This window comes from Theropithecus gelada, chromosome 6, assembly GCF_003255815.1.
Source record: "Theropithecus gelada isolate Dixy chromosome 6, Tgel_1.0, whole genome shotgun sequence".
NCBI lineage: Eukaryota > Metazoa > Chordata > Mammalia > Primates > Cercopithecidae > Theropithecus > Theropithecus gelada.
The window spans coordinates 6154242-6176493 of record NC_037673.1 but is presented as its reverse complement, the minus strand read 5'-3'; the positions used below and the strand labels follow the sequence as shown (position 1 = coordinate 6176493).

Here is a 22252-nt window from a genome sequence, read left to right as displayed (position 1 = left end):
TTGAATATATTATCCCAGAAGACTTCTCCTCCCTCACAGTGGTAAGATACAATTGGCAACATCTGAACTTGATCCAATCATCCCTTCAGCTCCTTGGCTGTTTCTGGGGACCATTTCAGTCTACCTAATTTTTGCAAAGACTATGGGTTCCTAAGACTCATTTCCGGTACCTGACTTAGACTGTTGCTCTACAATTACATGTTGTAGTATTTGCAATATTTAAAAAATTTAAGAATATCTGACATATTTTAAATGGAAGGATAGCCCACAATGACTGGATCCTTGAGGCAGTGTATCAGGTATGCATGATTTTATTTAAAATGTGTCCAATAAGACTTTCCACTTGGAATGAACATCTTTACCTCTTTCCTCATATTATTAGAAACAGTATTTCCTCATTTCATGGAGTTTCTTAGAAAGTTCTAAGTAACTTAACAGAAGAGAAAAATGAAATTGTGGGGAGATTAAATAACAGGAAGTTTACACCACAGCAAGGGTGCTCACCCATCCCAATTTCGGGGGACACACAAGTGACTATTGGGTGAAAGAGACCCGGTCATGCAAATCATCATATGATCACTTGGTATCCTTTGGCAGTTCTGACATTCCTTGTCACTAGCACAGACAATAAAATGAGTCAGATGACTGCAGTGAATGGGAAATCGTCTTTTGCTTTTGGTGGTGGAGAGAAGACAGGAACACAAAGGCGTGGCCGTAGGACCATTTCCTAACATCGGACGAGACTGTTCGCAGCTGACCACCCGTTGCTCTGAGCCCCAGAGGGCGCATCTGGTGTCCACGCCACCGTCTGCCGGGGGTGGCCGCAGCGTCCTCTGCCTTCCATCTAATGGCACTGGTTTATCTGTGGACAGCAGCACACCACAAATCAGCATCGAGGGCACATTTCCACCACGTGGGCAGTTGTGGTTTTAAATCACTAGAACCTGGCAATGTTAAATTTGTGTTTTCATGAGCCAAAGGTCATAGCACAAATGAGGTCTAAATGTCATCACAGCGGACCATGGGCCACAGAAAGACACATCTTCAAGTTATGTTGACTTTCCAGGAAGAAAAACAGAGATACAGAGCACAGCAAACACGTGCTGGGGACGCACGGCGGCGATGCACGGCGTCCCTATGAAATATGAACGGCGCCATTTACATGGAAATGGAGCCAGCAGGGGCACTGAGTTTCCTGCCGGCTCGTGGGAGCTGCTGTCATGGAAGGAAGCTCAGGGCAATGTGACCGGGGTGGGCAGAGGGGCAGGCAGGCTGGGAAATGTCACCATCTCAACATGTGTTCTAAAGTGACTTCGAGGTGATCATTCATTTATAATCGAAACAGAATCCGAACGGCGTTTGCTCCCTCTTCCTCTCTGTAAACACGTCTGTTCATAAATAACTTAAACGTCTCCTTGGCATTCAGGATGCAGTTCTGGCTGGAGTAAAAAAGGGTGGAGGATGCACAGCGTTGAGGAGATGTCAGGGTACTGGTGTGTGTGTGGACAGGCGCTCGAGCGTCTACTGCACGTGGCAGGCATCAGCCATCGGACACGGGCGGGGTGACCCAGCCATATTTTTCATGTGTCTTCACCAAACTCTTAAAGGTAGCTTCAGCTTCCTTGCGACTGAAGGACTTTTTTGATTTGCCAGCTTTCCTACAGATCCGTCCCTGTGTGAGATGAAAAGAAAAACCAGGTTAGAAGGTCACTGGGAATTCTGTTTCCTACCATCTTTATTAAAAACACACGGAGTCATGGGGATTTCTGATGTCTGAATCAATGCAATGCACTGTCCACCAGCAGGGTGGGGGCAAGCCTCACTGCCCAGATGCAGAACAATTCAGCTCTGGCACCAAACAGATGGGGCAGCCTGGGGCTGGCAGCCTTCTAGGGGAGGGGGGTGCTGTCTTTACAAACCCACACACAGCATTGGCTGAATCCAAACTTGCTCACTCCACGGTGCCGGAGAGCAATCTCTGGCCCAGTTCCTGAGATACGCAGGAGGGGCCGGCCTTATCGAAAGGGCATCACTTCACAGCCAAGCATGCTCTCCCTGAGGCAATAGACTGTTCGAACTTTCTTTCCCCCCCCCCCAAGAATGCCTTTAATTACCACTTCAGATTCCATCTGTGATAACAGTGAAGATAAATGTATTTATAGAGAGATGTGTATATTTGTATATTTCTACAGATATTTAAAAACTCTATTTTTTAAAATTCAAGTTCCAGAGCCATTAGTGAATTTATTGGAATTTGTGTCACTTCAGCACCATTTTGTGAGGTGACGGTGGACATTTTCATGGAAGAAGAGACCTGTCCTCGAGGTCCAAGAGGGGGTAGAGGTCAGGGCAGGTGCTTTGTCACACAATCCCAGGAGGGGGTGGGGCTGGTAGAGAGAGCCACGTCCCCTCACAGTGATCAGGCGTGTTCTGCTCCCAAGGACAGAGCACTTGTCTCTGCAGTGGTCAAAAGGGACTGACCCATCTTCAGATGGCACAAGAGGGCTCTGGACTATGAGAAAGAAGAAATCAGGCAACACTGCCCATGTGACAGTATCTCGGGAAGCCCTGGAAAATGTGGCATATCTGGCACCAGAGGGGAGGAGCAGATGGAAGACAACCAGGAGTTGGGGTGATGCTCGCCTCAGTTGGACCTGTGGCAGCTCTCACTCTTCCAGTCTCAGTTACTCTTCATTAAGCCTCTTAATGGTGGATCAACTGAGACGTTCCCTTAGTCTCTGAGGCACATTTACTTCCACTGAGCCTCCCCCAGGCTCTCCTGGAAGATCTGCTCCTCTCCTTGGGCATCCCATGTACATGTTTTGCAGATGGGGCAGAAATGCCTGGAAAGACCTGGCTGAGCTTCGTCCACTGGCAGGTGCATGATTACCAACCATCGCCTGCTGTTCAGGAACCTTGGCGAACAGAATTTCTCTCTGAATAGACCCTCTGCACTCCCAATACGGGGCACTGGTGCTACAGCACAACTGTGGGCACATACTGGGATGTGAATAGGGTCCAGGCCTCCCCACCAGCAGCTCCAACACACAGCAGCCAGGCGCCTTGGACAGCCATAGAGGGCAGAAGCCACATGGGTCTGTGTGGCCACCAGCAAGTACGATCCACCCGATCCTGGCTCTCTAATAACCCACTGACAACTCCAGTGGGAAGGCAGCTGCAATGACCTCTAAATCTACTGGGCAGATGGTGCCCAGTCACCTGAAATGTGGAGGGGAAGAGGCCATTTCACATGCCTGTATTCGGAGCCTACCTAGGCTTCCTTTTCGATAATTGTCTTTTCAACAGTGGACACACAGGCCGATCCCTAGTTGAGGAGTCAGGAGTCCAGGGTTACCAAACTCTGCCTGCTCTGGATATCCCTCTGGTTTCACTTGTGCATCTGTCATTGGGGGCAGCAGGACTTTTCCTTTTTTAAAAAAATTTTTCTTTTTATTTTTCTTTCTTTTCTTTTCTTTTCTTTTTTTTGAGACAGGATCTTGCTCTGTCATCCAGGCTGGAATGCAGTGGCACGATCGTAGCTCACAGCAACCTCAAACTCCTGTGCTCAAACAATCCTCCTGCCTCAGCCTCCTGAGTACCTAGGACTACAGGTGTGAGCCACCGCACTTATCTAATTTTTTTATTTTTTATACAGATGAGGTCTCACTGCCCAGGCTGGTCTTGGACTCCTGGCCTCAAGTGATCTTCCCACCTCAGCCTCCCAAAGTGCTGGGATTACAGGCATGTGCCACCATGCACACCTTTTCAAAAATGCTGTATAGCTCACATCAGAAGAGTTGCTAAAAGGATGAAGGAAGATCGGAGGAGAAGATGACAGGAAATGGCCATTTATTTACTGCTAGCAACATCCCCATGCCTCACTAGGATTGACTCCTATTTTGAGTTTTATAACTTCAAGCATATTTGCTTATGTGATGTAATTATACTTGATAAAAAGAGACCACTCAGAGCTCATATATTCATAATCATCATCATTGTGGGCTGAGATCAAAGTCCAAAGTTATCTTATTAAACATATGAAAACACATCTTTCACATCTTTGCGAGGATGTTAGCATCAATTTCTTCCTTCTTTTTTTTCTCTTGAGACACAGTCTCGCTCTGTCACCCATCCAGGCTGGAGTGCAGTGGTACAATCATAGCTCAGTGCAACCTTGATCTCCTGGGCTCAAGAGATCCTCCTGCATCAGCCTCCCAAATAGTTGGTACTATAGGCATGCACCACCACATATAGCCAGTTAAAATTTGTTTTTTATAGAGACAGGGTCTCGCTTTGTTGCCCAGGCTGGTCTCGAACTCCTGGGCTCAAGCAATCCTCCCACCTTCATCTCTCAAAGTGTTAGGATTATAGGCATTAGCCAGTGTGCCCGGCCAGCATCAATGTCTACATCAGGTGACAGCAAATATCAAGGGTTGATTTTTTTGGCTAAAATGATTTTTTTTAACCATCTCTATCCTTTTTCTCTATAATACTGAAAATCTATGGTATTATATGAAAATCCTGAGCTAAAGGTAGCTAGACAAATAGAGGCTCACAATCATATTGGAATATTCTGTGGCTTTTGGCATGAATCCACACTTTGCCTGCTCTTTGTGAAAGTCTCAATTGTTACAAGAAACAACAAACAAAACCCCAAAGGAACAGACCACTCTTTGTTGCCTTTTCTTCCCTGTTAGGATTATGAACAGAAAGTCCCAGTGCTTAGTCAATTCCACAACCGGGAGACAGAGCCTGTTATGAGTCAGTCAGAGGCTCAGCGCATTTATTGCACTACACTGTTGATAAGGAGCTCTCATCTCATCTCCTGTCTCTTACACCCACGTTTACAATTAACAATTTTTTTTTCATAGCTTCATCTGATTCTGATTGGCTGTTTAAATTTGACACAATGAAATGCTGGACTTGGAAGCCACTCCCTGCATTCCCCCTTTATTTTCTGGCTCTCCCAGTGTCACAGAGCTGTTTTTCTGACATGCCCTGCTGTGCCCACTGCACCAAGAAGAGGGGAACCCCTCCATCCCGTGTTCCCTGCTTGCTGCAGATGTTTGGGCACTCCCATTCATCCTTCCAGGATACAGTCTCTTGCAAAGTGAAATTTTGGGAATCAAGTGCAGACAATGTCACACATCATGACGAACATCCAATAAGATAATGCATTTGAAAACACTGAGGACTTTGAACTTCATACAATTAATAGCGTTTTTCTTATTCTCATAACACTTACCTTTCTCCCTTGTCTGGTTCTGTTTAATAATCAAAGAATCTAGTCTGAGATATTTCCTTTGAATGACTCTCATTTCTTCTAAAATATCTCTACTTGTGCTTAATGTTAAAAGGCGTGGATGTGACTTTTCACTCATCCACTACAACAGCTTTGTGTTATCACTCAGTGTTTACAGCAACACTTTTGATAAGTAACAATTTCTCTCTTTCCTGAGCCACACATGGTAAGTGTGTATTTATGAACAACTACAGGATTTTGCTATCACCACCTTAAAAGTCTCACTGTAATATTGAAGCCGAACAGTGTTAATGAGAATACAATTCTCCAGGGCTGCATCTGTCAAACAAAACCAGTAGGTGGTACTTTGATTTGATTCTTTTTTTCCCTTATGGCCTTTTGAGGGCCAATAGCAACGATTCAGCATGAAAACATTTCAACACAGCTAATAAGATGACAAGTGCCCCCAAACTTAGGTCCCCAGTTCAGTCCCCATGTACTTGAATTTCAGCCTGGCACGTCTGCATCTCCCTCAATTGTCTAATGTTTCTCATTCATTCATTTATGCATTTATTCAATGTGTTGGGTGCCGGGTCTAACAAGACAAAGTGATACCAGGTCCCTGCCTTTAGGGCTTAGAGTCCATTACGGGCAGATAACCAGGCATGCTGCAGCTGCTGGGACAGAGGGTGTGGAGCAGGCAGGGTCTCTCACTCTTGGTATTGTTGGCATCTTGGGCCAGGTAATTCTTTGCTGTAGGGGCTATACCTGCATGGAAGGAAGTTAGCAGCACCCCTGACCTCTACCAACTAGATGCTAGTAGCACCCCATGAGTAATGACAAGAAATTGTTTCCAGACATTGTTAAATGTCCCCACAGGAGCAAAATCACTCCTGATTGAGAACCACTGGTGTGTAGAACTAAAAGAGCCAGAGGCAGGAAGAGTCAACTCATTCTTTATTCATTCAGCAGTCGATTGCTGCGGGTCTTCCCTTAGTCAGGAACTGTGCTGGTGACCGGGACTGCAGAGCTTTCTAAAAAGAATAATTCTGGTCCTTATGGAACTTATAGCCCAGAGGGTATGGTGGATTCTACATTGGGGAAGAGAGAAAGAAAGGAGAGAGAAGAGGGGTGGTGGTAGTGATTTGTGTGTTCAGAAATATTTCTATTGACAATAACGTAAGCTGAGCCTTGAGACATAGGTGGGCAGGTGTCTACCAGGCTATGGTGGGAGAGGACAAGGGGTCCCAAATTGAAGGTGTGAAATGGCTCATTATACTCATGGAACGATGGACAGATGCTGGGGGAAGGGGGAGGCTTGGGCATGGAATTTAAGAGTGTGTGTGTCTGTGTGTGTGTGTGTGTGTGTGTGTGTGTGTGTGCTTGTGTGTGTATTTGGTGGGGAAGGAGTTGCATAATTCAATAGACCTGGCTTCAAATCCCTGCTCCAATACTTCCTGGCTGTGTGACCTTGGGTGAATCACTTAACCTCTCTGAATTTCGATCTTCTCATATGTAAAATAAGCATTATAATAGTATTATGTGGCACTAGATTCTATAAGAATTTAATATGTTAAAACATAAAAGATGCTTTGCTCAATGCCAGGCACAGGGTGAACACAATAAATGGAGCTTCTTATTTTTTCAACTATCTCAGAAGGTCTTCTCCTTTGGTAAAGATAGTTTCATTCTGTCCTCTTGAAAGAACACACAACATTTCTGTCTTTTCATGTAGATTTTATGACTTATTCAGTCACAAAAATGTCCACAGGCAAATAAAGCATATTGCATTTACATGGCTAATTGCTTAGACTTTTGAATTATGTCTGTCTTAACAAGTTGACATTAATACATTAATTCTATACTTCTTACGATTAGAGTTTTCTTCTCATTCCTTTTCATTGCAAACTTACTTTCTTGGTATTTTTGTGTTTCACTTGCCTATGAATGACAGACTTTTGCCCTCTAAAAATAGTTAAAATGTTCAGACTCCTTATGTAAAGTTTTGAGTTTCCTGAACTCATTTCCTGAGCCAAAATTACAGAGCTGCTACTTGTTTTTAAAGTCTTTGAAGGAGTAATTGTCAGTCTAAAAGCACTCATAACCTTGAGCTCCCTGACATGGGTTGTAAACGTGTGCAGGACTCATTTTAGGCTTCCCCTAAAACTTCTATCTGGGAGCAAAAATTAAAGCTCACTAGACTCTGGGCTTGAGGAAAACCAATGCTTACAAGCATCTTTCAAAGGAGGTCTGCTTTGGAAAGACATTGGGGATTTCACCTTTCTTTTAAGGTTTAATGTTCAAAGCAAATCCTAGAAAAAATTCAACTTGTAAGTTTCTAAAGGACAAATGAGACTCTACAACAGATTAGACTCTTCTAAGAAACACATTCCCAAATCAGATCAATGACACTTAAGCCACTGACAAGCAGGGGACTTCAGCTGGATCTGGTCCGATGAGACAGGAAACAGAAGGATCCGGAGAAGGTGACTATAGCCCTTATTGTGAGTCTGGGCGTATGTGCGTGTATGTACGCACATGTGTGCATATGTGAGCATGTGCACATGAGTACTGCATGTACATACATGTGCATTTGCGTATGTGTGCACGTGTGCTCATTTGTGTGTTTGTGGGTACTTATACACATGTATTATGTCACATGTGAGCATGTGTGTTCATGTGTGCACATGCAGGTGGCTATGGTGGGGACCATATGTAAGCCTCCCTGCAGGGACCGATGTGAGCCTCCCTGCTGTGGAATGGCTGCTGACTAGAGTCCACAGTAACCTGCGGGAAGGCTCTCAGCTGAGTGGAGGGAGCCCCAGGCCACATGAGCCAGTTTGATGGGCAGTCCCTTTGCACAGGGAAAGCTTCAGCCTGGTGGGCTCCGAATCTGCCAGAACCCTACCCAGCACCACCCAGAGGGGACAAGCAGAGAGGGCTGGGAGAGCAGAGACAGGGGAGGGGAAAATGACAGGGTGGGAACATGCTGTCGGAAACGATGAGCCGCCAATGAGGTCATGTCAAGGTTCTGTCTGAAGTGCAACCTCAGAGACTACTGAGTCCCCACACTGCCCACAAATGCTGCGGTGACTGCTCCATGCTCAGCCCGACTCTGATGTGGGGCTGCTGCGTGGCTGTTTTCACATCCCATCTCATTAAATGTTGACCTGGGCAACCTTTGCAATGACTAGGAAACTGGGCTTCCATTAACCAACTTGCCAAGGGCTATAGAAGAGCTGGGTTCAAATCAAGGACTCCTGAGACTGAAGGCAGAGGCACCACAGAAGAGTGGCCTGAGGGCACCACGAGGGGCGAGACCAAAGACAGGTAGCCTCAGGGCCAGGGCCTGTGGAGGGCCCCAGAATCATCAGGGAAAGGGCTGGAGGCAGCCACATGGGCTGGCGACTCCCTCCAGGAAACCAGGACTTGGAGTATGCAGACCAGCCCTCCCCGCTCACCGCCCCTCTGACGCCAACATGGGGTGCTCAGGCTTCTGCGATCCCCGTTGGGTTTCACTCAAAGTTTGTGCCCAATGTGGCTTCAGGTTCCTTTCATCGTTCAGACACCAACAGCAGACTCATTCATACACACTCCTCATGACTAGTTGTGATTTAGTTCCTAGATCTGGTAGCTAAAAAATTTGTTGGGTGGTTTCTGGAAAGTGTCAACTCAAAATAGTCACCTCAGAAGCCATAAACGTGATCTTTCGGTTACACTTTGAGAACGCACTGTTTGCCTCAGAGACCTGCTGACTCATGCCCAAGTCAAACACATACAGGCGACCAGAGAAGTGGCTTCACAAAGTAGATGACTAGAACATCCCACCAGATCTGAGGCCACAGAGGACAGTGCATTGGGTGGTGGGGCACGAGGGGCCACGTGGCTACATGGACCAACCACACAGGGACCAGCCACAAGGGGACCAGTCCTTGGCGCGGCTTTAGGTGGAAGAGACCACTCTCCTCCATGGCCCTGCTCCCACCTTGATAGAGATAAGTAGTTTCTGCAGAAAAAAATGCACTGTGAAACCCATTTCCATTATAGTGAAATTTCTCTCTCTAGCGAGAATGTTTCCAGGCCTGGGACTGGGGATGGAAGGGCTGGGCATGTCCAGGAGAGGCGAGCAGAGTCCCAGCAGGTGATGCGGTGTTCTCAGGAAGAACGCTGGCTGTACCCTGCTGACATGCAGGGAACACAATCCTTCACTCCAAACGCACCTTCCGAGCATCACATCTGTGGGCTTCTCATTCTTTTTTTTTTTTTTTTTTTTAGACGGAGTCTCACTCTGTTACCCAGGCTGGAGTGCAGTGGCATGATCTCGGCTCACTGTAACCTCTGCCTCCCAGGTTCAAGTGATTCTCCTGCCTCAGCCTCCCAAGTAGCTGGGATTACAGGCCTGCACTACTACGCCCAGCTAATTGTTTTTGTATTTTTAGTAGAGACGGGGTTTCACCATGTTGGCCAGGTAGGTCTTGAACTCCTGACCTTGAGTGATCCACCCACCGTGGCCTCCCAAAGTGCTGGGATTACAGGCATGAGCCACCGCGCCCGGCCAGGGCTCTCATTTTTAAAGGCGAGTTTGAGCCCATCAAGATGTGGAAGAGAGTGTACAGAACACGGTAAGCACGTCTTTTCTTCTTTGGCTGCTGACAAGAGCATTGGTCTGATCAGAGAGTGTTGGACTCGCAGCAGGGAGGCCCTGCTGGCGTGGTGGGTGGTGTGCAACCATGGATGTGCACTTTTCCCACCTGGAGCTGGGAGACAAGATGAAAACATCTGGAATCTCTGCAGGAGCAGGTGTCCTCTAGATGAGAGTGCCTCTGCTTGGGCCTTGCTGACGCTGGAGCTGGATCATTCCCGGCTTGGGGGCCCCTGTGGACTAAGGGTGTTCAGCAGCCTCCCTGGGTCATTCCTGGCCATGTGCCCCGAGGGTGTTCAGCAGCCTCCCTGGGTTGTTCCCAGCTATGTGCACTGAGGCTGTTCAGGCTGGCCTCCATTCTCTGGATGCCATTAGTACCCCTCTTCCGAGTGGTGGCAACCAAAAACGTATCTGCCTATTGCCAAGCACTCCCTAGGGGGCTGAATAGCCCTGTGGAGAAGCCGTGTTCTAGAGCGGACTGTGGGGGTGCAGGAGGGGGCACCGAAGGGGGCCGGGGGCCCGGACGGGTGGAGGAGACTTCCAGGGGAAGGTGATTCAGGAGCTGAATGCAAAAGACAAGTGGCAGTGATCCAACCAGAAAGCAGGAGAGGGGGCAGCAGGAGCAGACGCCGTGTGAGGGTGGTCAGTGAGCATCCTGAGGCTTCCGGGAGTTGGGGCTTGCTGTGGGGTGGAGGTGGGGAAGGCAGGGATGGGAGGTGCCCTGGTTTCCTGGGCCTGCTGGAACAGAGCACCCCAACTGGGGGCTTGAAACCACAGAAATGTGCTTTCACAGTTCAGGTGGCCAGAAGTCTGACATGGAGATGTGGGCCTGGGGAAGGGTCTGCTCCAGGACGCCGTTCCAGCACTCCGGGGCTGCCAGCACCCTCGTGTGCCTCAGCTTGCGGGCACAGTGCTCTAATCTCTGCCTCCGTTGCCATACGGCGTTCTTTGTGAATCTGTCTCTGTATCCAAACCTCCCTCTTCCTACAAGGACACCAGTCATCGGATTAGGGACCACCTTAACCCAGCAAGACCTTGTCTCAACTCGATGACTTCTGCAAAGGCCCTATTTTCAAATAAGGTCACACTTACAGCCACAGAGGGTAGGACTTCAACTATTTCGAGGAGGACACAACTCTGGCCACGGCAGGCGTAAAGCTGACAGGGCGGCCTTTCACCCGTGCCTCAGCACTCGCGCCCATTCTGCAGGTGGGAGCACATTGAGCCAGGTTTTCCTTGTGGGTGGGTCATTTGGGAGGTGGTGTGGCCATCAGTTTTGGGGTGTTGTCCAGTTAGGTTATTGTCATGGTCCAGAGAAGATGGCAAGGGCCTGGCAGAGGCCACTCAGTGAGTCCAACTAAGGCCACGTGGGCAGGGCTGGGGGAAGGATCAGTGGGAGGCCTGAGCCACTCCAGGCTTCTGACCCAGGAGGAACAGGTTTTCAGGACAAGATACTGAGTTCTGTTCGGGTTGGCTGGCTTTGAGGTGTGCACAGAAATCCAGGCAGGAGGCTGCTGGGTATAATGGTGGGAGCTCACACCAGGGAACCTAAATGATGAGGTTCCACAGGGAGAGGTGTGTGGGGAGGGGAGCGGGCCTCCTCTCTGCTCTCCAGCTACAGGCCCGTGAGCAGGTCACCCTCCCTGCACCTAGTCACTGCACCTGTGTCACTACCTGCCCACACCTCCTGCATGGGGATAATGAGCATTGGCATGCAAGGCGAGATGGGATGGAGGTGGTGAGCCACTATGGCAAGTGACCCGGGGCCAGGCCTGCAGAGAGACACTGTCTTAGGAGCAGGCTGTGGGGTCCTGGGAGGATGGGTGTGTTTGGCTGGGGACAGTGAAGAAGAGAAGCAAGAAATCTAGGAAAGGGGGATTAGGGCGGGTGCAGCTGCAACGAAGCGTGCACAGGTGAAATGGCCCGAGAAGCATGCTCCGGGCCAACTCTTGGAAAACAGTCATCTGAGATGTGTGATGGTTATTTTATTTAGAATAATATCAAAACTTTAAAAACTCTTTTTGACCTTATTTTTTAGCACTCTTTGCACATTAAGAAAAATCTGGTTCTTTAAAAAAGTGTAGCTTAGCCATGAACAAGTTCAAAGAGAGCAACCTGTAACCCCAGAGGTTTATGAAATACTTGCCACCCCACAGACCTCAAATGGGGTATTAGGTAATGCTGGCACTCAGAAACTGTTTCTTCAAACGGTGAAACCTCTCAGGATGACAAAACCAGCAGCAGTTTCGTGTACACTTTGGTGATATGCATCAGGAATTAAAGCGAAGCCACTCTACTTAATATCATACAAAATCCTCCAGCTCTAGCAGCACCAAAGGCACAGTTCATAGATGCTTACAAAACAGAGCTTTGCCTCTACATTTTAAAGAAAGTTCTAGCAATTACTGAATCTGTTTTGAAACAGATGGCACTTTCTTGGTGGAAGCAAGCGCAGAAAAAGGAACTTTTTGCTAAAAATGTCATGATACGAGATCATTCGCTCAAGGTTATTTTTTGGAGATCCCACTAATACTTATACTTTTGCATAGGCAGCTGGATCCCAGTGGGTTTCATTAATGTGCACTTTAAGACAGGTAAGTGATAGATATGCTCATTAATGGCATCGTAGTGGCTGTATCAAGGGCTTTCTGAGCCAGGCCCTGTTCTCAGGATGGGGCAAACACTCTCACTAAACCATGCCAAGACACTCCACCAGTGGGCTCTGCTGTTATCAGCCCTATTTTACAGAAGAGAAAACGGAGACACACAGATCAATAAGGTGCTTGGAGTCACTCAGCTAGGAAGTGGCCAAGGGCCAGGATCCCAGTGCAGGAATTCCTGGCTTTGGAGGCCATACTCTGAACCCCAAGGCCAGGCCAGCTCTCGGAAACCTGGGGAAGGGTCACAGATTTAAGAGAAGGCAAATAAGTACTGATCATTCACTCAAAAAACAAAAAAAGTGACCTGCCTGGCTATGCCCCCTGGCATGGGACGCTCCTTGGTCACTGCTTCCCTGTGTCTCTCTCACCATCATCTCAACAGGGAGCTCCTGGCCAGCCATCCTGTCATTTGCCACACGGTTTATGTAAGCCCTGAGATGATCAAGGCCCTGAGTCTACCTTCACTACGTAGATTCTGGTCTGTGCAGCACATGTGAGGGCCTCGGCACACACTCCCTGCCTGACGTGGTGAACAGGGCGGGTGACCTCCCCGGTGAGTCTCTGTTCCGAGATGATGGGGGCAGTCTGTGTTTGTCATTTTGGCCAGGCCCAGAATTCAAAAGGAAGGCTGCACCCAGGAGGCTGCACTGCACTCTCCCGGCTGAAACACTTACTCAGCACAAAGCAGACCCCGGTCTGTGTTTTCTCCTTGTGAGATCATTCCAGCTGTCTTCACAGAGGATTCTGGAAAAGTCTTAATAAGCATAGCCCCTGCCCTTGTTACAATGGACAGACTCACCGGAGGATACAGACATCAGCACCTTTTCATTTACTTCAACACTTTACTCCTCGGACGTGGCTCCATTAAGGCACACGTTTCCCTGACTAGCCCCAGAGACCCCCACTTTCTTACTGAAGTTGCTCCTAGTTGAAGTCAGCTCTGTCTGCTCCTATGCTCAGTGAGTGACTTGCAAGAAACAATGGTGTTCTCCTACCCAACTTGACTTCTTAGGTCAGAATCTGGCCAGCTCTTTTCTCTGCACAGTTGGTCTTCCTCAGCGTCCCGTGTTTTTCCTTCTTCTTGGAACACAGATTGAACAGCAAGAGAATCCAGGGCCCCATTGCTGTCTCCATCCACCCATTCTCTGTGGCTTAATTCTCACTTTTGCCCTCCTGTTCCAGTGGTTGGGACTCTGCTCACTCAGCTCTGTGGCCTCCTGTCCTGTGTGTCCCTAGATGCCCATGGCTGCCTCCATCCTGCCACTCCTCCCTGATTTCAGGATGGGGCACTGGGGATTCAGCGCATTCCTGATGCTGCACACGACAGAAGGGACGCCCCCCAGGGCAGGCAGCTCTGTCATGAGGCCTGGCCTTCCTCATTCCCAGGAAGGATGAAGCCCTTGAGCAGGAGGGAAGCAGAGTGGAGTGGAGGGGTGAAGCCCTTGAGCAGGAGGGAAGCAGAGTGGAGGGGTGAAGCCCTTGAGCAGGAGGGAAGCAGAGTGGAATGGAGGGGTGAAGCCCTTGAGCAGGAGGGAAGCAGAGTGGAGTGGAGGGGTGAAGCCCTTGAGCAGGAGGGAAGCAGAGTGGAGTGGAGGGGTGCCAGGGAGATCAGATGCACCGATGGGCACCCACTCACCACGTCTCCTGCCTTTTGCCTGTTTCCTGACAGAATGCATCTGCACTTCCTAGGACCACTCTCCCACGTGCGCAGGAGATCATCCACCTGCCACCCTAAGCCCTTGCCTGTGGTCTGCTGTGGCTTTGATCACCCCTGCCATTGGGTGATCAGGACACTTCATTTCACAACTGCTCTGGCCCACCCTTGCTGCGGAACAGTTCTCTCAGCACAGATAGTAGGTACGGCAATGCTGTTGAAGGCAAAAGTCCAAAAAAATGAAGGAGACCAAGAATGTCACTAGGAAATGTGACAGGAATCAGAGCCTGGGAACGAATTTGTCAAAAAAGAGGCAGCCACCATTCACTATCTGCCCCTGCTAGCAGGAACTTCACAACTTGGACCAAAGAGTCCAAACTTAGTTGTTCTAGAAAAATTGCATCAAGCAGGAACGCATGATTTTCACAGGCAACCCAGGTAAATGGCACCTAGTGCTTTCGCTACTGAGATGCCTTCAGGGAGGCTTGACGGTGGCAGTTCACAGCTGCACTCTCTTTCCAAGCCATGTTACTTACAATGACAGAGAAAGCTCACGTCACACAGCATGCTCAGCACTGGAGTTTCACAATGCAGAAGAAAATTCAGCAATGCTGATAAATAAAGTAAATGAGATTTTGGAACCACTGGAAGTCTTCAGATATATTTTCAGGGAAAATTTCAGTGTGAAAATATTATGATTTGGGCACAAATTCTATAAAAGATAGGTTACTTTTTCAAATAGTCTGTTTTTGCAATAAAACACAGCAATAACAAGACTTCTGCATGGATTATTTACTTCACCTACTGTGATACTTTTCTGATTTTTAAAAGAAGGAATTGTGCTTATAAAGATAATGAGATTTAATTTATGCCCCTAGAGATCCCCAATACCTGCCAAGGAGGTATTTGACTTTGTTCCAGGAGGATGGGTTCTGGGGAGACACCAGGTCTGTCTTTTGTCTGGCTTGCCTTCTTGAGGCATTGAGTGAAGCTGCAACTCGTGCGATATGGGATATGGATGAAACCTCCTGGAATAGCCTTGCATATACAATTTGTTTCCAAAGAACCACCCAGATTTGGTCAACAGTCCACTTGGTCTTTGGCTTACAGGTGCCACATGGGGGAACTCTTGAAATCCCCACCTGCAGCCTCTCCGTGCCACCCAAATGCCAGTTCCACACACCCATGTCCTGCTGGACACTGGCACCAGGCCAGCAGCTGCTGTCTCCATGTGCACGTTGTAAGATCTAGCTCATCAACTTTCTGCCTAAATGATCTCTCTTTTAACCTCTTTATTTTGAACAAAGCCCCACTGACTTCCAGTCAACCATTTCCTTAAAGTCTGGAATGTCACCAAAAGCCCAGGTAAAGCCTCTTGGGTTTTGGAGGTTGGGGTGGTGGTTGTAGGGACTCCGGGAGCACGTGTCCTCAGCAGACTGACCTCCAGGAGCACCTGTCCTCAGCAGACTGACCTCCGGGCGCACCTGTCCTCAGCAGATTGACCTCCGGGCGCACCTGTCCTCAGCAGGCTGACCTCCGGGCACACCTGTCCTCAGCAGGCTGACCTCCGGGCACACCTGTCCTCAGCAGGCTGAACTTCAGTGCAAGGGGTTGTGCTCCAGGCACAATTCACCAAGAATCTTTGTCATGACTAAAATGGTGACTTGGTCTGCAATGGTGGCAGGGTGACTGGGATGAGGTCACGGCCAGGCCCAAGGTCAGTTTGTGAGGCCCAGTGAGGTCTGGGGGGCACGTGGAGGTCAGGATGGAGAAGCACACAAGGTGGGCTGTTTGAGACAGTGTCACGGTGATCACTGGCCCTGAGGGTGGTGGGCGCTGGTGTAGGCATGGGGGTGTGTAGAGGGTCCTACTTACTGCCTCCATCCCTCCCCAGGGCACCCTCATGTGACCGTGGGCCTCCAGCACTGATGTGGGCTGGTGGTCTGTGGGCTCCCATGGGAGCCATCCTGGGGAGGATGGGGTGAAGGTGGGAATTTCGGGATCCCTGGAGTTGGGATCTGGTTTCCAAGGGGAAGGGGATGTTTCCACTCTCTCTATGCCAAGAGGGGGCCACTCCTGTCCTTGTGAATGGCAAATCATTATTGGTGGCAGCTAGTGTCCAGTGTCCAGTGAAGACAACGCAGTTTGTTTTTATAAATCTCAACTACATTTTCCTGTGAGGAAACCCATGAATTAGCGAGTGGGCATCTCTCATGTGATATGACCAAAGGTCACTCCAAGCAATGAAAGGAACCAAAAGGTCCCAAACCTGCCATGTATTCACCGAGTGTGCTTTGCTTTGTGCAGCGGTTCACAAATATTATACGGTAAGCTTAGGAGCAGGTAAAATAGTGTACCCCTGAAGGGTGCCGCATGTGGCTCTTTAACCGGCCCCCCAGATGTTTCAGTTTTATGAGGTCATTGTCTCATTGAGTCAGGACAGCACAGCCCTAGCAAAGCTGCTTCCTGCAGCAACACTGACCCAGTAGCTCCGTGACCCAGAGGGCAAACCCCAAATACATTCTTAAAATGGGATGTTTTCCCCGGTGGGAAAATTAGACCTTTAAGTACTGAAAAACTTTTCATAACCAAACACCTCATAATAAGCTGGAACCATGCTTGGCGCCTTTGCCCTGAGGGCACCGCTTTGACTGCTTTGTGCCTTGGCTGCTCCTGAGGTGCTACTGAGATGCAGGCTGCAGAGGCAGCGGAAGCAGCGGAGGCGTCTCCTCTGCACAAACATCGGGACCCCCCACCTCCCTGCTCAGGCCCTGCCTGCTGGGAAGAAGGAAGCCCCAGTGCCACTGGCTCCCTGAGTTTTCCAGATACTCATCCATGACTACACAGGCATACCCCACCCTGATTTTGAAGTCCCAAAACTGTTTTGAGCCATTTCAATGGGTGCAATGAACTTAACACAAGTTATCCTGATGTACTTTTAAAAATAAGTGTATTTCATAAAGCATTCTTTCTGACAGGTCTTGGGGTGAAATCCAGCACCTATTAGCAGGGTCCAGTCCCTGGAGAGCCTGTGCATTTCTGTGCCAGAGCTGGTTCTCCAGCTTGCTCCACAGGGACGGGGCTTGTCTTGTGGGTGGGGTCCTCTCCACTGCAGGCTGGAGGGCCAGTTCCCTTCCAGCACCTGACAGAGCTTTGACTTCAAGGCCAAAGTCTAATGCTCCCTTTACAATGCCCCTGCCTCCTCCAGCATCGCCCCCTACCCGCCACGCTCACACTTTCCCTTCATTGGCCCTGCCTTCCTACCCCTGCCCTCGGCTCACACCGGTTTCTTGTTAAACTAAGAGCTCTCAGTGAGACTCCACCCAGCAGTGTCCTACAAATACTGGATAAAAGGAATGGACTGAAGCCATTTCAGGGCTACACAATATCATTCCACCTTTGCAGATTGGCTGGTGTTATACAGGTGATGGTTCCAGTGTAAATGAAACCCAGAACACACTTTATGTTTGTAAGGAAACAGGGGACAAAGACATGACATAAAATAGCTTAGTCAGTGTAGACAAAGCAAGTTGGGGATCTCTGCAGAAAATGCTGTGTTCCATTATCATAAAAGAGTCCTAAGAATGTAATCAAGAAAGGAAGTTGATTCTAAATTCAGATTCCTAGTCTCTGGTTGAAAAGCTTAGAAAACTAAGGGACTGCTTTTGATTGACCTAATAAAATTAACAAGAGATTTTCTATAAGCAACTAGGATGGCTATTATTACTTTCAGGTCATGACTTTGGGAGATGTTCTGATTTTAATTCTTTTATTTGTATAAGGGCATTGCAATACAATCTTGGCTTTTTGATTAAGAATCATAATAGCTAAATAAAATAATTCAATCAGTGATTTTTACAAGCGTCACTTGAAATCTTCAAACACTGTTTACTTTATGATAGAATGTGGGGAAAGCTGCGCCAGTCACTGCCTCAAGCACTTCACATGCACACACGCTCAGTCCTCATCGGGGAAAGACTGCTCCAGCCTCTCCTCATGACAGAGGCACGGAGGTTCAGATGTAAATTGCACAGTGCCATGCAGCTGGCAGGCGCTGGAGGTGGGATGTGACCTGGTGGGACTCCAGTTGGGTTCTGGAGACTGTGCTCACAGCCCCTTCTCACCACGTGTGACAATGGAACCTCCAGGTGATGCTCCACCATGCATTATCCCAGTACTCAAGTGCTCATTGCCCCTGTCTGGCGCTCAAGCTTATTTACATTAGGAATGAATGACGAAGCCTGTGGGGTTCTCACGACCAGTCTGAAGGCCCCTGCGTGCCACAGTTAGAATTCTAAAGAAAGGATGGTATGCATGTTGTCATTTTCCAAAATGTGTCCTACGCAGTATTTCACATGTTATGTCATCCAATTCTCACCCAGGAGGGAGATGCACTTGTGATTTTTCAAATGATGGAGTGAAGAATGAAGGAGCAAGTAACTTCTCCGCGGAAGTAGAGGCAGGAAGAGGCAGTGCCTCACGAACCCAAGCCTCATCCTGGAACTGGAGTTGGAGCCCTGTGATGTCTGAGCATTGGCAGGAAATATCAGCACCTTGCTGGCTCTGGAAATTTTTCAGTAACGCCTCCTAAGACAGGACTTCCCAACCTTCTCCGGCTATAGCATGCCCCCGTCCCATGCCATGCATGTACTCCTTGTTGTTAACCTCCTAAGCACAGGTGCTTCATGCTGGATGGAAGATCCACATGCAGGCACAGACTGTGGTGTGCCAGCCCTCAGGCTGTACCACTACACGCCACGTGCACAGGCAACATCATTTTAGCCCTATAGGCTTAAAGCTTCTGCCAGCATTCAAATTCTGATCTCAGCTTCCCAATAAATATTTTTTAGAAGGTAAACTTTATCAGAAAACTGGACTTTCAAAGTAAAGTCTTTCAATTTTACTGAACAGACCATATGGAATATGTTATGTCTGCAGCCAATAATTTTTTGAGGGCCTATTGTGGAAGGCACTAAGTCAGAAGTCAAAGGGAGCTAAGAAGTAAGTCATTAAAACTGCCCTTTTCCTAGTAATGGAAAAGTTAATCCCAAGTGTATTTTGTGATATTTTAAATGGCATAAGAACAATTTTACAGATTAATTTTCCTGGCTTTGTTATTGTGATATTTACATTGGCTTGTGGTAAGATTCAAAGGTAACAAAAAAACAAGCTTCTTCAATCTCCATATTTGAAGCAGCAAAAATAAGTTTTGTGCTGGCTTTGTTTGCCTGGCTCTCATGGTACTGAGTTTTTCTGCGTCACTGGGATGTGACTTTCTGTTGACCTCATTATTTGTAGATGCTAGAATTGCCTACATAGAAAATCCTAAAGGCTCAGCTATTTTTGAGGAACTGGATTTGGTAGACAGCGTTAATGCTCCACAAATAGCCATGTGGGTCCTTACATTTCTGCCTCCCTTGCAGTCAGATGGGGGCCATGTGGCCAGTTCTGGCCAGTGGGTGGCGCCCAGAAGGAGGTGTGTGTGTTTTGGGTGGAGACAGTCGGGCGCTGATGCCCTCACCCTGCTCTCACCCACTGCTGCTGTGAATTTGGAGGCCGTGTGCTCCAGGTAGAGAGCAGACACTGGCCCGTATTAGACTCTGTGCCAGAACACAGTTTTCCCGTGTTAAACTGCTGAGATTTCAGGCTATGCTCTTGTGTGGAAATGAGAGTTCACTGTTCAGAGTAAAATTCTTGACAAATAATTGAAAAATTACAAGGTCCATAAAAAGCTAAGATGATTTTGAAAAAGAAGAGCAGAGGGGGTCGTATTCTGTTGGCTGTTGGACTAGGAGGCTGCATTCCTAAAGGCAGTGTCGTATTTGTATAGGAGTAGGAAAACTGGGGAACCAAGCAGAAGAGAGAATCGTATTTACATGGGACTGTCATGGGATAACAATGGCAGCAGAAAGCCGTGGGAAAAGACCAGGTGGCTCAGACAATGGGGTCAAGGAAAGTGTTTACTGCAGAGAAAGGAAGCTGGGTGTCTGCCTGGCAGCTCACATGGAGAAGGGCTCTAGATGGATGAAATCCAAAATGCGAAAGGAAAAGCTCTAAAGCCAGTGGGAGGAGGCTCAGGAGGATGCCTCGTGATGGGACGGTGAGGAAATGGTCTTTCCAAACAGCCTCGATCGTAATGTAACTTCTTCAAAATTAGGGAGGATTTTTTTTTCCCCAATAAAAGACGAGAAAGAGAAGAAGATAAAGAAAATTTGGGAAGACAATATTTGTGATGTCTAACACTTGCATAAAATATTAATACCTGGAAAAAAGAAAAATTTTCTGAAAATTGAGAAGAAAAAAACTAGATAGCCAGGACACAATGTAGGGAAGGGAAAGAAGATCAACAGATGTCTAAAGAAGAGACCTGGATGGCTGACCAGTGTGCAGTGTGATGTTCAGATCCCAGTCATCAGGGAAGCGCAACGAAAGCAGCAGTTAGATGCCTCTAGGGTCCTGTCAAGGGGCAAAACTGAGAGAGGAGGATGATGCCAGGTGTCTGCAGGGAAGTGTGTCGATCGGCCACTTCCAGAATGTCAAAGGCATTCTGGAAGTTTCCGGCAATACCTCGAGACAATCCACATACTGAGGCTCGTGCACTTGTGAGCTCACAGCTGGGCATCAAGCCCAGAAGCTCTGCTTGCAGGTGAGTAGCCGTGTTCCTGTGACCACAGGGAGGTGGGAGATTGCTGGCATCCCCAGGGGAGTGGATGAGCAAAATGTGATCAATTCACATCTTGGAAAAATATGCAGGTGTGAAAAGCAATGGGCCAGACATACAAACAGTGACACAGCCGGCCCACCAGCCCAAGTTCTGGGTGGAATAACTAAGATTCAGAGCAAGGTACAGAAGACAGCACCGGCTGGGCCAGTGAAACACACATATGCGTGGAATGACATGACACACCTGACAGGATGAAGTGTATTTAATAATATCCGCTAGAAACAGAATGGGCTGCCATGGGTCTTGCATGGATGGACTGGTGGGCTATCATTAACCTCTCCCTACACCTGACACACAAAGTGAAAGTCACAATACAAATGTGGTTGACGTGAACGTGTATGCCAGAATTTATTATGTATGTGTAAAAATGTGAGAGCTTCTATACACATCAATAACTGATTTGAACATACAACGAAAACAACATCTTACTGATGGAATCAGCAAATATTATGCTCCTGTATCGGGCAGCCCCTAAGCTGTCCCAAAAGGATCTCCAATTCCTGGTGTTCACTCCCTGTTTGACCTCCTCCCGCTGAGTGTGAGGGACCTGAGCTTCCGTCTATTGCACAGAGGATGGCGGAGTGATGGAAAGTCACTTCTGAGAGTAAGCCACAAAAGACTGCAGCTTTGGTCCTGGGTGCACTCTCTCTCTCTCCCTAGCTCCCTATGAGGGAGGCCAGCTGCCATACTGTACGCGGCCCCATGGAGAGGCCCACAGACAAGAAACTGAGGCCTTCAGCCAATACCACCCAGGAAGTGCATCCTGCTGCAGCACATACGTGCTCATGGGAGCCAATCCTCCCCATTCAGATCTGCAGATGAGACAGCAGCCCTGGCCTTCAGTTCCCCTGCAGCTCTATGACAGACCCAGAGCCAGAGGCACCCAGGCAGGCAGCACTCAGATTCCTCAACTCCACAAACTAGGAGAGAAGAGATGTTGGTTTCTTCAAGACACTGAGTTTTAGGATAATGGGCTATGCTGCAAGAGATACCAAATGCTGAGGCCTGGGAATCAACCTGACAAAAAAATTCCTAAAGATAATAAGATAAATAACAATCAAATGAAAAATAGACCAAAGGCAATATGAGAAATTCAAGTGGCCAAAACCCATCCCCTAAATCCCCCCACAAAAAAATACAAAAACCCAACTGTATGAAAGATGCTACACCTGAAAAAGATACAAAATACGTAAGCAAAAAAGATGAGATATGCTTTGTCAGTGACATTAGGAAGTAGTGAAATCATCAGGGTTGGAGAGGCCTGGGAGATTTCCAGCCTCCTGCTGCTGACAGAACCATAACCTGGGGTAACCTTTCTGAAGGGCAATTT

At 48.1% G+C, this 22252-nt stretch overlaps 1 protein-coding gene across 1 annotated transcript in view; it reads right to left on the bottom strand.

Annotated features, from left to right (window-relative positions):
* Positions 1-295: 295 nt before the first annotated feature.
* UBE2QL1 (ubiquitin conjugating enzyme E2 Q family like 1) overlaps positions 296-22252 on the bottom strand; it is a 43925-nt gene continuing 21968 nt past the window's right edge. The window contains exon 2 of the mRNA XM_025388158.1: positions 296-1672. Coding sequence (XP_025243943.1) covers positions 1541-1672 — 132 coding nt within the window. The 3' untranslated portion in view covers positions 296-1540. The remainder of the gene's footprint in view (positions 1673-22252) is intronic.